This window comes from Bombyx mori, chromosome 16 (genome assembly GCF_030269925.1).
Source record: "Bombyx mori chromosome 16, ASM3026992v2".
Classification (NCBI taxonomy): domain Eukaryota; kingdom Metazoa; phylum Arthropoda; class Insecta; order Lepidoptera; family Bombycidae; genus Bombyx; species Bombyx mori.
The window spans coordinates 1,422,863-1,438,392 of record NC_085122.1 but is presented as its reverse complement, the minus strand read 5'-3'; the positions used below and the strand labels follow the sequence as shown (position 1 = coordinate 1,438,392).

At 41.3% G+C, this 15,530-nt stretch overlaps 2 protein-coding genes across 3 annotated transcripts in view; both read left to right on the top strand.

The window, feature by feature from the left end:
* The window catches only part of LOC134200293 (bolA-like protein 2), a 66,463-nt gene extending 59,798 nt beyond the window's left edge, over positions 1-6,665 (top strand). For both annotated transcript variants that reach the window (XM_062672892.1, XM_062672893.1), the window contains one exon: positions 6,542-6,665. In XM_062672892.1, the coding sequence (XP_062528876.1) occupies positions 6,542-6,632 (91 nt within the window). In that variant the 3' untranslated portion in view covers positions 6,633-6,665. The remainder of the gene's footprint in view (positions 1-6,541) is intronic.
* On the top strand, positions 6,566-15,026 carry Mk (mevalonate kinase). The gene is given in 6 exon segments (NM_001099829.1): positions 6,566-6,885; positions 8,143-8,686; positions 11,146-11,375; positions 12,447-12,512; positions 13,241-13,368; positions 14,843-15,026. Coding segments are annotated over 6 exon segments (1,242 nt in total). The 5' UTR covers positions 6,566-6,744; the 3' UTR covers positions 14,976-15,026.
* The last annotated feature ends 504 nt before the right edge of the window (positions 15,027-15,530 follow it).

The following is a 15,530-nucleotide window of genomic DNA, read 5'->3' as shown; positions in this document are numbered from 1 at the left end:
TATTTCTATATAATAATAGATTGGGGAAAAAGTTCCTTCGCATTTTTTAAGAAAATTCACAACATTTTTTAATATAATTTATTCACATTTACTAAAGTATGTCGGTACCATTTTGTTCGATAGCTTTTTGCCATCTTGTAGGTAGGGACATGATCCCATTGCTATAGAAATTTTGGGGCTTCTGATCAAAATACCGCGACAATTGGTTTTGGCAGTCCTCTCGTGATGTTAACCTGACACTGCCTCAAGAATTCTGAAGAGACCGAAACAGGTAGAAATCTGAAGGTGCAAGGTCAGAACTATATGGCGGATGCATTAACACCTCCCAGCCAAGCTCTCTTAATTTTTGCAGAGTGGCTAAAGATGTGTGAGGTCTTGCGTTATCGTGATGAAAAACCACACCCCTTCTGTTGATTAATTCCGGCCGTTTTCTCTCAACTTCTTGCTTTAATCTCATCAGTTGTTCGCAGTTGAGTTCAGAATCGATGGTCCTGCCTGGTGGTAACAGCTCATAATGTATAATGCCCCTCCAATCCCACCACACACACAGCATCACCTTGTTGCGAGTTAACCCGGGTTTCGCCAGAGTCTGTGAAGCCTGACCGGCCTTTGACCACAACCTTTCTCGTACGTTCTTGTCGTACGTGATCCACTTTTCATCACCAGTTATCAGCTTCTTCAAAAATGGTTCGGTTTCATTACGTCGTAATAAAGAATCACAAATTAGTATACGGTTCATTAGGTTTCTTTCAGTGAGCTTTTTTGTGTACCCAGTTTTTTTCAAATGCGCCATAACTATTTTGTGCTCAATTCCCAGTTCTTCAGTTACGTTGTAACTACTGATATCCCGATCTTGCCCCACTTTTTCAAAAATGGCATCGATTTTATCCGTAATAAGGCGACCAGAGCGACGTGCATTTTTGACACCAAAATTACCGGATTGAAAACGCTTAAAACAAATTTGTGCTACTCTCACAGACACTGCACTAGGTCCATAAACATCGCAAATTTTTTTCACGGCTTGCGTTGCTTTTTTACTTTTTGGAACGAAGTTCCTTATCGCGCGTTGTGAAAGGGGGCTAGATGGAAAAAATTCTTACGAAAAGTTGTCACGACACTTTTTAGATCCGTCATTCTGACCAATCAACGTGTAGGCGCTTATCGCGTGACATTGCTCGTATCCGATTGGTCCGCGTAATGAGTACAGTTTCTCGAGATAGCGTTTCAACAATAGTAATTTAGTTCATAGTATTGTTTTTTTCTTCTTCATAATGCCGTAATTTATTATTATAACTTTAAAAAAAATTACAATTCCTTCACTAATTAATCGAAAGGAACTTCGTTCCATCCGGGTGTCCCTTGACACCTCTGAAGTTTTTTTTGTAGTAATATTTTCAAATGTATCGAATATCTTCATTAGATTCACTCATCTTGACAGTACGAAAAATAAATAAAAATCACACATCTTCCTAATTTTAATTTGGAATTATCTTCTTTCGAATTTAAACTTTTAATGATACCAAAACCAGCCAGATACAAATAGTATAGTCAAAGAGATTTTATTACAAGTTCATACATTTTTAAGCTATTGCATAGCTTTTATAGCGGGCCTTGAGTGCGGCGACCGAATCATGAAATTCCGTAACGAAAAAAACCCCTCACTCCGCCTACCATGTAGCTCGCGTTCAACACATTCACACGTTGCGCTTGTGTAGTGTTTGTGAATAAGCGCGTGGCGTGATGTCACACTGCATGCGAATCATAAAAAGTCTGCCCATCTCTCTCTCGCGCGCTTTAGCTTATGAGTGTGAAGGGGACAGTTAAGGTTTTGCCTTTATTAAGGTTTAATATAGCGTGGCCTTGTTTTATTATTGTTTTAATATTAAATTATCATTGTCCAATTATAATGTCATAAGTTGATAAAAAATGCTATGCAACAGCTTTACCGCCGCAGTTCCCGAGTGCCACACTTTTTTTTTGTCAGGTGTAAATCGCCGGACTTCCGCCTTTCACTGGGGATGGAGGGCGGCGCATGTCGGAATCGAACCGACTAAAACCTCCTATCGCTTAACAACCAGCATCCAAACCTCGCATGAGACAGAGCTCATGAAAAGGCAAAGGGGGAAAGTGAAGTGTTTAGTGCGGAGCACATCTCTCCCATCACCCTCCCCCTCGGGATGCCGGACTGGCGGTCGTCGGCGCCACAACCACCAGCCCTCTCAGTCGGAAGGCTGTCCGAAGACCGCCTAGATGGCGCCGGTTAGAATGGTCTATCCTACGAAATACCACACTGGGTCAGAACCAGGGTGGGTTGGGGATAGCCGGCCTTCCATCACCCGGATGCTCATACGTAAAACGTATGCAGAGCAGCTTGCACGTCGTCTTCTTAGGCCCCCTTCGCCGGTCCCCAGGCCGACATGTGAGGGAGACCCGAAACACTTAGGAGGGCCAGGGCTTGGTCGAGATCCGCCTCCCTGGACCCCGCTCGACGGAGGCGGGCCTGTGCATCTCTCACGCGCCCCACCGCCTCGTTTTTCAAAATGGTGCACCCGCAGAAGTCAAGCATCGCCTTCCACGACTCGTCGTCACCGAGCATCGATGTCAGAACACTCGGCAATGACAAGTCGTTTCCTATTTTTGCGACGAGGACACGCCGCCACCCCTCCCATGCGGGGCAGGCGACGATCGTATGCTCTGCCTTGTCCAAGTTGCAACCACAATGGTGGCACTCTGCCGTCGGCCTGGCTCCGATCCGGTGTAGGAACTCACCGAAGCAACCATGCCCAGTGAGTAACTGCGTGAGCCGGAAAGTGAGGCGTCCTCTGTCACGATTCACCCAATTCACAAGAACCGGGCGAATCGCCTCGACGGTCCTATGACCAGCCGAAGGATCGGCCAGCCGCCTGGACCATGACTCCAGCACGGACCGCCGAGATTGGGCCCTTCGCGCTCTGACTACACTGGGGCTGGGACGCGCCACGTCCCGGGCACGAAGGTTAGCCCGCCACTGATAATCAGCGGCGAGCGCCTCCGCCTCCAGGACCCAAGGCGGCGTCCCAGCCAATACACACGCCACCTCGAAAGAAATGGTGCGATAAACCCGGATGATCCTGACCGCGATGGTGCGTTGCGGCCGTTGCAGCAACTTCGCTATCCCCCACGGCCAGTGACTGGCCCCACGCGGGCGCCTCGTATAAGGCCATTGACCGCACCACCCCCGTATAGAGACGGCGCGTCACCTGGTCAGGACCCCGATGTTGGGAAGAAGCCAGCTTAACGCGCCTTAAGAAATAAGTTTGATAATCACTGCTATAGATAGAATCATTCGTTTGATTGTCCACAGCAATTATATCTGCTAATACAACCTGAAAACTCAAAGGATGCGTTGTAATAAAAGAAAAACCCAAAACTAACTGGTATTCCCAAGAAAAATAGACTGGAATGGGCTGAAACTTTTTATTTTATTTATTGCTTAGATGGGTGGACGATCTCACAGCCAACCTGGTGTTAAGTGGTTACTGGAGCCCATAGACATCTACAACGTAAATGCGCCACCCACCTTGAGATACAAGTTCTAAGATCTCAGTATAGTTACAACGGCGGTCCCTCCCTTCAAACCAAAACGCATTACTGCTTCACGCCAGAAATAGGCAGGGTGGTGGTACCTACCCGCGCGGACTCACCAGAGGTTCTACCACCAGTAATATAAATAATATGCGAGTTTTCAAGAGAAACATTCACACCAATTACGGTCTTCGAATATCGATCGACTTATTCGAAGACTGCACGAGACCCTAATAAGAGATTGCTTAAAAATCGTTCGACGAGGCGCACATTTAAAGATTCATGAATCGTAAATTGTAATGACCTGTCGGAAATACTTCACGTGGTGATCACAGCGTGAGCTATTCCGGGGCGGCTCTCGCTATCGTTGACGCGTTCATGGTTCATTTGACGCGGATTGTGAGCCGATAAAATCGGTCACGACCCGCGCTGGTTACACGTGTCAAATTCACATCCAAGCAGGGCTCCAACTAGTTCTCGTTCTCGGTCTTCACGCGTACACAGACCGGCTGTGATAGGTCTCCGGTTAAATGAACGAGACTAACGAGCGACGGAAAAGCCTTTTTTTCCCTAGCTAAGCTGATAGATAAGCCTTGAGAGGCTATTTCAGCGGAACCTTAACTAGTAGGTGAGCTCACGGGGCTCAAACCGGAGTGCCGCTAACACTGGACCTAGCAAGGGCAGTGCTTCGCAGAATCTACCACCGGATCGGAAACGCTACCCACTGAGAAGATCCGGCGAGAAACTTAGTGGGCTGTGTCTATGGGCTAATTCGCTCGTCGAGCCCTTCGTCGTGAGCGACGGGCTCGACGAGAACGGTGACCGGTGCTTGAGATACCTAAAAGCACCATTAATGGATCGGGAGAATCCGTAATGACGTGTTTTGGGCGACGTCGACTGTTTACCATTCGGTTTACAGGATCGGGTATGGGCCTTTCATGATGCAACATCAGTTTGAGGGTTTTATGGCGTGCTTATACACGTTACGTGTGCGTTTACAAATGTTGAGTTTTTCACTCGAGACTCACTCAGACTCATTGACAGAATACTTTAATTAGCAAAGAAAAACACAAGAGATAAAAGAACTGGCAGTCTTAAATAATTAAACACGTATACTGACACTAAATCAGACGTTTCAAAAACAAAAACCCTAATTATTTAAAATCTGTTGAGCTGAGAATATCTGTAATTTCTTACACGCACACACTCTCTCTCTCATTTTCGCGAATTATTTAAACAGATATCGTCTTAAAACAGTCTCATATCTGTCGTAACATCTGTTCTGTATGTTACAGCACGTAATTAATCCTTACGAATATTTTATAAATAAAACTGTTTAATAACATTGGCATTGTTCCAATCGTTGCGAATAAACTTACTATCGACGCTACGTATCGTTTATAGTTAAAATGAAAATTTAAACAAATAAATGAACACAAAGACAATAAAAGACGAACAGACGTAAATATTGCAGATTATTCCAAAGCGACCCATTGCTAGTGTATTCAGCCGGCAATGGAATCGCTAATAAACTACCCACCGATTTCAAAACATAATATGTAGGACTTTTTGGCGGGAACGCGAGGAGTGAAGTTTTGTGATTTGTTTTATTTTGTCTATTTAGTGCTTCATCGGGTTTAAATGTGTAATAACGGTGATTTATTAACTGTTTAATAATCTGTGATAGTGCACAAACGTGGGAAAATGAAACAAAGCCGCTGAACGTAACTTCTTGGTAACCTCCAAAAAGTCCACTGAAAAAATCTCAGTAACTGACCACCATTTTACTGAGATTATATTTTTACCCAGTTAATTAATATCTCAAATTAATCATCTTCATTTCATTCCATTTCACTCCATATTATCATTTTTCATAAAAATAAGAATATAAATTGACATGACTTAAAGGTCTTAGTTACCAAGTCATAAAATCCTTGAAAAAAAAAACACATGTAGTAGTATCGGCTGTTTGCGCTAGAAAAAATACAATGTAACTAACATCAGTAATAACGATATTTTATTTTGTATTATTGTTCTATACAGAAAACTGATTATCATAAAAAAGTACATAATTGTTTTTTTTTGTTTGTTTTGATAACAAAAGAGTTTTAGTTAGAAAAAGATATTTTGTATAATAATAATAAAAAATTGAACATATATTAAATTTTGACTACGTGACATTCACGAGTGACACGACGTACATATGTATATGTACGTATGTACATATTGAAAGGCAGTTGTGTTATTAAAGACATTTTTATTTTTATTGCTTCGATGGATGAACGAGCTCACAGGCCACCTGGTGTTAAGTGGTTACTGGAGCCCATAGACATCTACAACGTAAATGCGCCACCCACCTCGAGATATAAGTTCTAAGATCTCAGTATAGTTACAACGGCTACCCCACCCTTCGAACCGAAACGCATTACTGCTTCACGGCGGAAATAGGCGGGGTGGTGGTACCTACCCGTGCGGACTCCCAAGAGGTCCTACCACCAGTGATATGTACTCAAATAGTTCTGTAATATATCGTATCTTAATAATTCTTATATCTATTTGATATTATTCGACTATAAGTGCGTAATATGTGTCTTATCTATTTTTTTCTCCAGCGCCACACGTTATTCACCAAACAATAAGACTATTTCAATGAAAATATAATCATTTTTCAAAGATCATTTGCGTCAATCTTAAACTGTTTTTTCCTCTTGCCACACAATTGTGTTTCTTGTTGTTTTTTTTTTTTTTTTTCAAAATATCGATCAACAAAAGAGATCCAATATTCTAATTGGGGTGAAAATGTCAAACGCGTACATACGTCGCGAAAATAAACACTTTTAAGAATAAAACAGATCTAAAACGATAAAAGTACAATGGATCTTTGTTATTTAAAATAACCGATGCAATCGCAAGACCAGATTTACACAATAAAGACCATATTATGAGGGCTGAAGCATTTAAAATCGTCCTTTCGCAGATTGGTGAACACATTGCTTCAAGAGGAACTGAAGACAATCCACGCGTTCACCCAGAAAACCTTAACTGTTGATCAGTGGAAGACACAATAATGTATACTATTTAATACAATGCAGTAGTCGAAATCCATTAGTTTTTTATTGTTCATTATACCTTGCTTAAGATCTAGTCAATTTCGCGTGTGCTTATTACATTAAAAGGACAATGTTGACGGCCGTCGATAATTTGTTTACGGTGAGCGTTTCCGCGCCGGGGAAAGTCATCTTGCATGGAGAGCATTCGGTCGTGTACGGAAAAACTGCGATCGCTGTCAGCCTCGGCCTAAGGAGCTCCATAGTGATAAAGGTATTTTTCATGAAGTCTTTCTTCTTTTATTTTATAGACGTGTGAAAAAAATTTTGGGTTCACATATCGCACCTATAGAATTATAAAGACCCAACTAGAAAAAGGGGTTTTTTGGAAAACATCAAAGTTCTCAAACCGAAAAAACGTAGAGGAAGGGGACGGAGTAAAAGAGACCGATGGATAGCTTTGTTATAAGCTACTTCTGGTCATTTGATTACTTAAAGTCGCTTAAAAGGGTCGTTCTAGTTCCATTTTTGAATTAAAGACGAAATCCAAATATTTCAAAATGAGTCTCTATAATTTTAAAGGTGCGATATGGTGCTTTGTGGTTACCGGAGTTCGTAGACGTCACAAGGTGAATGGCGCCATATAACTTAAGACACAAGGTCGAAGTCGCAATTGTAATGTAGATTGGCTGTCGCTACCTTTTCAAACAGGAACGAATGGCTACTTCGTGGCAGGAATAAGCAAGATAACGTACTCATCAGGGCTTACCTACCACAAGTACAATTGTGGATTTGCTTCGAAGGTAGCATTTCTGTTGGTGGATAAATCAGTATTTACAAGATTAAATCGAAATATGTTTTTTTACCCAAAAAGCCGTCTAATCTAATAGATCATTTCTTCTCTTTTACTGACAGTTCTGATATATTGGAACCCCTGGAAACTATTTTTTTAATTGCCCTTGTAGACAGACATACGGCCCGCCTAATGGTGAGTGGTTACCGTCGCCCATGGACTTCTGCAACGCCAGGGGTACAGCCACGCCGCTGTCTACCGAATGAATACGAATTTAACCTATTTTGAAACGATTTGAAAATTAGTTATAAAGTTCTTTAATTAATGATTATGTGAATCTAATGTCGCGATAGTGATATATCCAGGCGGCCATTTACGAATAGATTTCGCCCAAAAGCACCCATAGATATAGAAAGGACGTAAGGTGTCGGGATGGCTGTGAAGGCCTTGAATTGTTGAAATGAACAAAAATAAGTCAATTGGTGTCAATACGATCGTTTAATTCTATGGATAGGTAATGAATATTAAATGCATGTGGTGGCCATCAGACTGCAGTCGAGTTCACAAATGCTCATCAACTTCACCTTGTTGTTATTTAATCACTTGTGACATAAGGACTTAGTCATGAATACGTTGGAATTTTTCTTCATCAATGGCTGATGCAAAATTTTTGTTTGGTCATAGTCTAAGATTGCGTATCTCATCATTCCGTTATTTATGTTTCTCGCAATTTCGCAGGAAGTAAACACTCCACACGAACCAGCAGTCCACATACATTTGCCGTGCGTGGATCTACAGGAGACCATTCCATTGGAGCCGACAGTCAAAAGTCTGTTCCATCCTAAACTGGCACCAGGGATAACCGGCAAATTCTCTTGGAGATTACCCCACAAAATCGACCATGACTATCACTTGCGAAGGGTGGAGGAATACCTGCATTTGATCAAGCCTAACTTTGACTCGTTGCCCAACAATCAAAAGAATTCCTTGCGTAGTTTCCTATACGTGTTTTCCGGGATTTTCGGTAGCACATATCTACCGGTAAAGTCTATGGATATTTCGATGGGATCTGAGCTCACCATTGGCGCGGGTACTGGCAGTTCGGCGTCTTTTGCCGTCTGTCTAGCAGGAGCATTGATACAGCTGTTGAAATTGAAGAGTTCTTCGGGGAATTTCGATGCATATTACGATCAGAGCAGCCAAGATTTTACGGATACCGAAAAGGAGATTATATCGGAATGGGCCTTCAATTGTGAGAAGATAATGCACGGAACACCTTCAGGTATGTACCATTATGGTATTTTTTGGCGTTAGCTCTGGCACTGTCACACCGATTTGCCATGAAACGAGTTAACTAAAATATGAGTATTTCATTTCGATTATAACTAGAGGTCCCGCAGTAGTCGACATTCGACTATAATTAATTGGAATTGTAAGTTTGTACACTATTATGATTGTATTTTATACTTCTATAATCACAAATTTCGCCAAGACTACACTATAAAAAATATTAACAAAGACAAACAATATTTAATCTATTCTCAATTTGACAACAGACGTCAAGAACAAAAGCTTGGCAATAAATAGTATGCATACGTGTGTGCGTCAAATACATGATGTGTAGTGTGTGTAATGTTTTCTTTATTGATTTAATGTATCTTTTATGCGTTATTTAAAAAAAATATTAGCATTGTGCACTTCTTCTCTATATTCTCTATAAGTGTGGAAAATTTCGTACTCCTCCGTCCGCGCAATTTTCGTAAAAAGGGATACAAAGTTTTTGCTTCACGTATTAATATATAGATAAAACGTTGTTAGTTCGAAATTATTTGAAGCATACACGGTCGATGTTTGTATATTAAACATAATCACAATAATCAGTTCAATGTAACGATGTCAAGGTCTCCGGATGACGTTCCCATCAGGGGTCATTGCCGGATCGCTTCCATTTGAAATGTCATCAATTAGAAAGTCAATGCCTTAATATGAACGACCTCGGAACTGACGCTGACGGGGACGTCTCGATATAATTCTATAGAGCATTAGAAACTCGGCTTACGATAAAATGTGAAAGTTTCGTGAATTCGCTTTCGCGTATTATGTTTCTCCTAAAACAGACTAGTGTAGTTTATGATATCGTATGCCGAAACAACCCAAAAATACGACTTACGACCGCGGAACTACTACAGCGATCAGATATGCGTATCGTCCGGGATTGTACTAGACAACTTTGGGGAATATACGACAAAGGCAAGATCTTCTACAGAGCGGGTGTAATCTCTCAATAGACCGACGATCCGAATATTACTTTTCGGAGCTTTTACAGTAGATTGGAGGGAATAAAGTCTAGAGTTAGAATAGGGACAAATCTGGTAAACGAGGTAATAATTGAGAGTAAAGGCTTTACAGTAGCCCCTTTTTTGAGACAAGGCGTCTTACCTATTAGGCTAAGGATGCATATAAGGAACGCCCATTGCGTATTTATTATTCGACTAGCCGTACTCGTCCGCTTCGCCGGGCATTTAAAATTAACATTATTATTTATTGTCATTATTATTTGGGAATCCAACACTCATTTAAATATTAGCCTATCCATTAAGTACATGTATTCTCTACATGGATACCAAGTTTCAAGTCAATCGGATGCACGGTTCAGTAGTTATAACGGAACATCCGTAAAAACGACTGTAGATTTATTAGTATAGATTATAATAAAATTAGTTAATTTTGATTAATGACCCCCAATGCCAGATCAAAAAGATTAAAAGACCAAATTGACCTTGCTTGCAGAATAAAGGAAGATACCTCCATATAATTTTCTATTAAATCTATACAAATACAACATACATTATTCTTATCCTTGAATAGGCAATCTGATCGTATTGAACTAGTCTCTAATCATCTCGTAAATTGATCGTCACTTCGGTAATAATAATTGACTGATTACTTGCTCGTGTTAATACCAAGAGTTAGGACTATGATGGGTATTATAATGGATGTTATTATTCTTAGAGCATGTATTTCTGATCATTGGGCATTAGTTGTTTGGTTTCTGTGGCGGGAGCCATCATACAACGCAAGATATTTGACAGATGCCTGAATCTCGCTTACGACATTTTCAAGTTAAGCTCGCATATATACAAGTTTCGAACAACAACATTCGGACCGTCGGTCTACCGAGCAATATCACCCGCTCGGTGGAAGATCTTCCTTTCGTCGTATATCTACAAACTCAATCTTTTGAACTAAAAGTTATGGGCATAAAAAAAAACAGTGTCATACCATAAATTGCTTAGTTAGCTTAGCCCTGAGTCCTAATTTCTGAGCGATGCAAAATTATTGGTGCCTTGCTATATCGACAAAATGGCGGTACTAAAATGAATATGTTCACAGAGCTGTCAATACAATATATAATTATCTCGTCATTATTTTTAATTTTTTATTATTGCATTGTCGGGTGGACGAGCTCACAGTCCACCTAGTGTAAATGGCTACCGGAGCCCATAGACATCTACAACGTAAATGCGCCACCCACCTTGAGATATGAGTTCTAAGGTTTCAGTATTGTTACAACGGCTGCACCCGAAACGCATTGTTGCTTCACTTAGAAATAGGCAGGGTGGTGGTACCTGAACGTGCTAGCTTCATAATGATGAATACCATTGGTTTATAGACCTTAACATTACCGCGTAAGCCATTGACCAAATTACTTTAATAAGTCTTGTAACTTGGCAATTATAGGTATTGACAACGCGACCTGCACATTCGGGAACTTGGTATCGTTCAAGAAAGGCGCTAAACCACGTCATCTCGACATAAGGATGGAGCTGCGCGTGTTGCTGGTCGATTCGCGGGTGTCCAGAGAAACGAGGACCCTGGTCGTTCGTGTGGCGGCCCTAAGGCAAAGGAACACGGCCGCCGTGGACCACATCATGGAGGCCTGTGAACACGTTGCGCACACTGCCACTCAGGTAATACATCCTTCATTGTTAAATTTCAGGGTATATAACAACAACAACTACTACTCAAATCAGTGAATACTTGTCGCGGGAACGCGAGGAGTGAAGTTGTGTGAATTGTATTATTTTGTCTATTTAGTGTTTCTTCAGGTTTAAATGTGTTATAACGGTGGTTTATTAACTGTTTAGTATCTTTTATTTTTATTTTTATGATTGATGGATTACTAGTGGCCTGGAGGCCTTTCCAGTATTATCAGGACAGGTGGGCGAGAAAAGGCTCAATCAGAAGGGGGGGAATGTGCTAACAGCTGCCCGAGCGCCTCCGAAGGAGACCTAACAGCTCAAGAGCAGCTGCTTCGCGAATGTGTTTAGTATCTGTGAAAGTGCACAAATGTGGGAAAATGAAACAAAGCCGCTGGACGTTACATCTCGGGATCCTCCAAAAAGTCGTGTGGAGTCGGAAGTCGTCGTAGCCTAAAGGATAGGACGTCCGGTGCATTGGTATATAGCGATGCAACGGTGTTCGAATACCGCAGGCGGGTACCAATTTTTCTAATACGTACTTTACAAATATTCACGATTACCTTCCACGGTGAAGGAATAACATCGTGTAATAAAAATCAAACCCGCAAAATTATAATTTGCGTAATTACTGGTGGTAGGACCTCTTGTGACTCCGCACGGGTAGGTACCACGGCTCCGCCTATTTCCGCCGTGAAGCAGTAATGCGTTTCGGTTTGAAGGGTGGAGCAGCCGTTGTAACTATACTGAGACCTTAGAGCTTATATCTCAAAGTGTGTGGCGCATTTACTTTGTAGATGTCTATGGGTTCCAGTAACCGCTTAACACCAGGTTGGCTGTGAGCTCGTCCACACATCTAGGCAATAAAATTAAAAAAAAGTCAACTTAAAAAGTATCAGTAAATAATCACCATTTTACCGAGATTATGTTTCATCTCATATCATCTTTCGTTTTTGGATTTCGTAAGGATTGCAGATTAAGCCACATCAATTCTTAATATGTGTTAAGTGTGATGAAACTCTCTGATGAGTAAAGTGTCATTTTGACTGTTTTTTGTTACAGGTTTTAGAGAAACTTTCCAGCGGCAAGTGTGACCCCGATACGGAGGCGGACTATCAACATTTATCAGTAAGTTTCAATTATTATCTCTAGTTTTTTTTTATTGCCCTTGTAGGCGGACGAGCATGCGGCCCACCTGTTGGTAAGTGGTTGCCGTCGCTCATGGACTGGAGCAATGCCAGGGGTGTAGGCAATCCGCTGCCTACGGTTTGGTTTGTGTTGGTTATTTATTCAACCGTGAGGGAACTATGTAATTGCTTGTGCATTTAGCATTTCTTGCAGTAGCTTTGCTATCCTTAAAGTCCAACATTTAAACCAAAGAAATGAAAATTCATAACTATATAATTCTATGAAAATATTATAGTAGGAAAGGCAAAGACTAAAAAAATCAAAGAAAAAGTTGAGAATTCATAATTCTTATAAAATTCTCTGAAAATTGTAGATTAGTATAGAGAAAGTGTAAAACAAAAACAGATTGACTAAAAGGTCGAGTTACAAAGCCGCCGTAATCCCCAAAAATGTTTTAAATAGTGAATTAAAAAAAAAATTGCTTCGATGCGTGGACGAGTTCACGGCCCACATGGTGTTAAATGGGTACTGGAGCTCATAGACATCTACAATGTAAATGCTGCCACCTAACTTCGAGGAGTTCTAAGGTCTCAGTGTAATTACAACGGCTACCCCGCCCTTGAAACCGGAACGCATTACTGCTTCACGGCAGAAATAGGCAGGGTGGTGGTACCTACCCGTGCGGACCCACAAGACGTCCTATCACCAGTAAAAAATGTATATTTCAGGAGCTTTGGGACATGAACCACTGTCTGCTGTCGGCTCTGGGCGTGTCTCATCCCTCTCTCGAGGTGATCCGAGCGGCGGCCAAGAGCAAGGGGCTCGCCTGCAAGCTCACCGGAGCCGGAGGTGGAGGGTCAGTATTCTATTGTACTAATGCATAGAAACTCACCTTGAGATCGGTCATCGTCTTCGTCGAACCCGTCGCTTGCGACGAAGGGCTCGACGAGTACATTACAGTGGGTCGCGGTTCCGATCCGGTGGTAGATTCTGCGAAGCACTGCTCTTGCTAGGGTTCGTGTTAGCAACGTCGTCAGGTTTGAGCCCCTTGAGCTCACCTACTAGTTAAGGTTCCGCAAGCCTATCAGCTTAGACAAAAAAAAATGCCTGGATGGGTGGACGAGCTCACAGCCCACCTGGTGCTAAGTGGTTACTTGAGCCCATAGACATCTACGACGTAAATGCGCCACCCACCTTGAGATATAAGTTCTAAGGTCTCAAGTATAGTTATTATATCTAACTAACTAAATATCTATTGTATAAATGCATGGAAACTCACCTTGAGACGTGCCATAGAAATCTCAATAATGTTTAATGCGTATTATGCGTGAACTAGCTCATAACGCTCATGGTATAGACCTACCGGAATCCATAGATTGAATGTGAACTCCGTCATTTACCTCGGGTCATGAGGTCGACATCTCAACTGTATTGTGTAACGTTGGCTCCACACTTCAAATTTTAATTTTGTAGGCAGCAGCTTGGGTCTGCTCTTGGCATTGCTGAAGTCCACGGGCGACGGAAACCACTCACCATAAGGTGTTCCTATAAAGGCAATAAAAAAAATTCAATGTCAGCACGTTAGTTCGCAACAGTGACGCGAGCCTTTTCGTGACGGCTGCTGATTAAAGCCCAGAGTCTAGAGCATCTAGCGTCCATCCCCATCCGTCCACGCCCCAGATCCATCCTTATGAACCTAAGCCCATCCCCAGTAACAGCCCGCCAAGCTTCTCTTGAATTGATAGACTCTTCAGCAGCTGTTAACAAACCAACCTCTCGTTCTGGACAGGCTTCCAGGCCACCAGAAATCCCTTCTGAAACGCAGGACACATGGTGTTATTTCTTCATCGTGAAAGAAGTTCTTTTGCACGTTTGTAATTAGAAAAAAATATATCTACCAATTTATTGAACCCCGCTATATATTCAAATGTGGGAAAATGAAACAAAGCCGCTTAACGTAACTTCTCGGGATCCTCCAAAAAGTCCACTGAAAAAGTCTCAGTAAATGACCACCATTTTACTGAAATTATATTTCACCTCATATCATTTCATTTCATGCCATGTTTCATATTAAAAATATATATAAAAGATTAGGCTGTATGGTATGATACCTGTGCCTTTCCAATTGGAAAAATAAAACTACTACTGAAACCTGCTATAGTCCCATCACTTTAATATATCAGCATATCATCCTCGATGTCGCAGATATTTAAAAAAATTGTTTAAGTAATTAGCTGACCGAGAGCCCGTTGTATCGATTAATAACTTCCAAGTCAACATCACTAACATTTTTTTTTAAGAAATTTAATGACTGCTCTCTTCTTTTTCAGATACGCCATGATCTTAATTCCACCATCGACTCCTCGTTCGACGATAGACTCGCTGTCCGGCCAGCTGCTGCAGAACGGTTTCCGGGTCACGGAGACGAGGCTCGGTGGACCGGGCGTCTCCATAGAGATGTGACCAAAGACAAACAAGAGACAACGGGTCTCATAGCGCACGGACCGTTTGTGAAAAGAAATAAACAAGTGTCAACTCACTGTCATGCGGTGACAGTGACAGTTGAGATGGTAGATGAGTTTATTGAGGTCTTTTTTTTGAGATATTACCGATAGTAAGATGTAAAAATATCTCACTCGCCTGCCTTCCTTTATTTAATAAGAAGTTAGAGTATTATATCTCTAAACTTAATGGTTAAAGTCTGATGCTAACAAATTATCATTGTTAAAACAATTGATTGTAATCGTATGATAATCGATATTATTCGAATTGTGACTTAGAAAGCATCGGTGATGTACTACTACTAGTGAAGTGAATATCGATCAATCGATTATTCTTTTATCGGTATTCGAATACTATTTACTTAACACTATTAAAAGATTTCTTTCAGACGAATGTAAATCCCAGTGTATTGTGATTTTTTTTATTTATATCAGGACATTTGTGGGAGAGGCCAAAGTTGTTTGGTTTACAAGGTTTTGGGTCCCAGTTGATACCGTAATGAGTTCATAAGTTTTT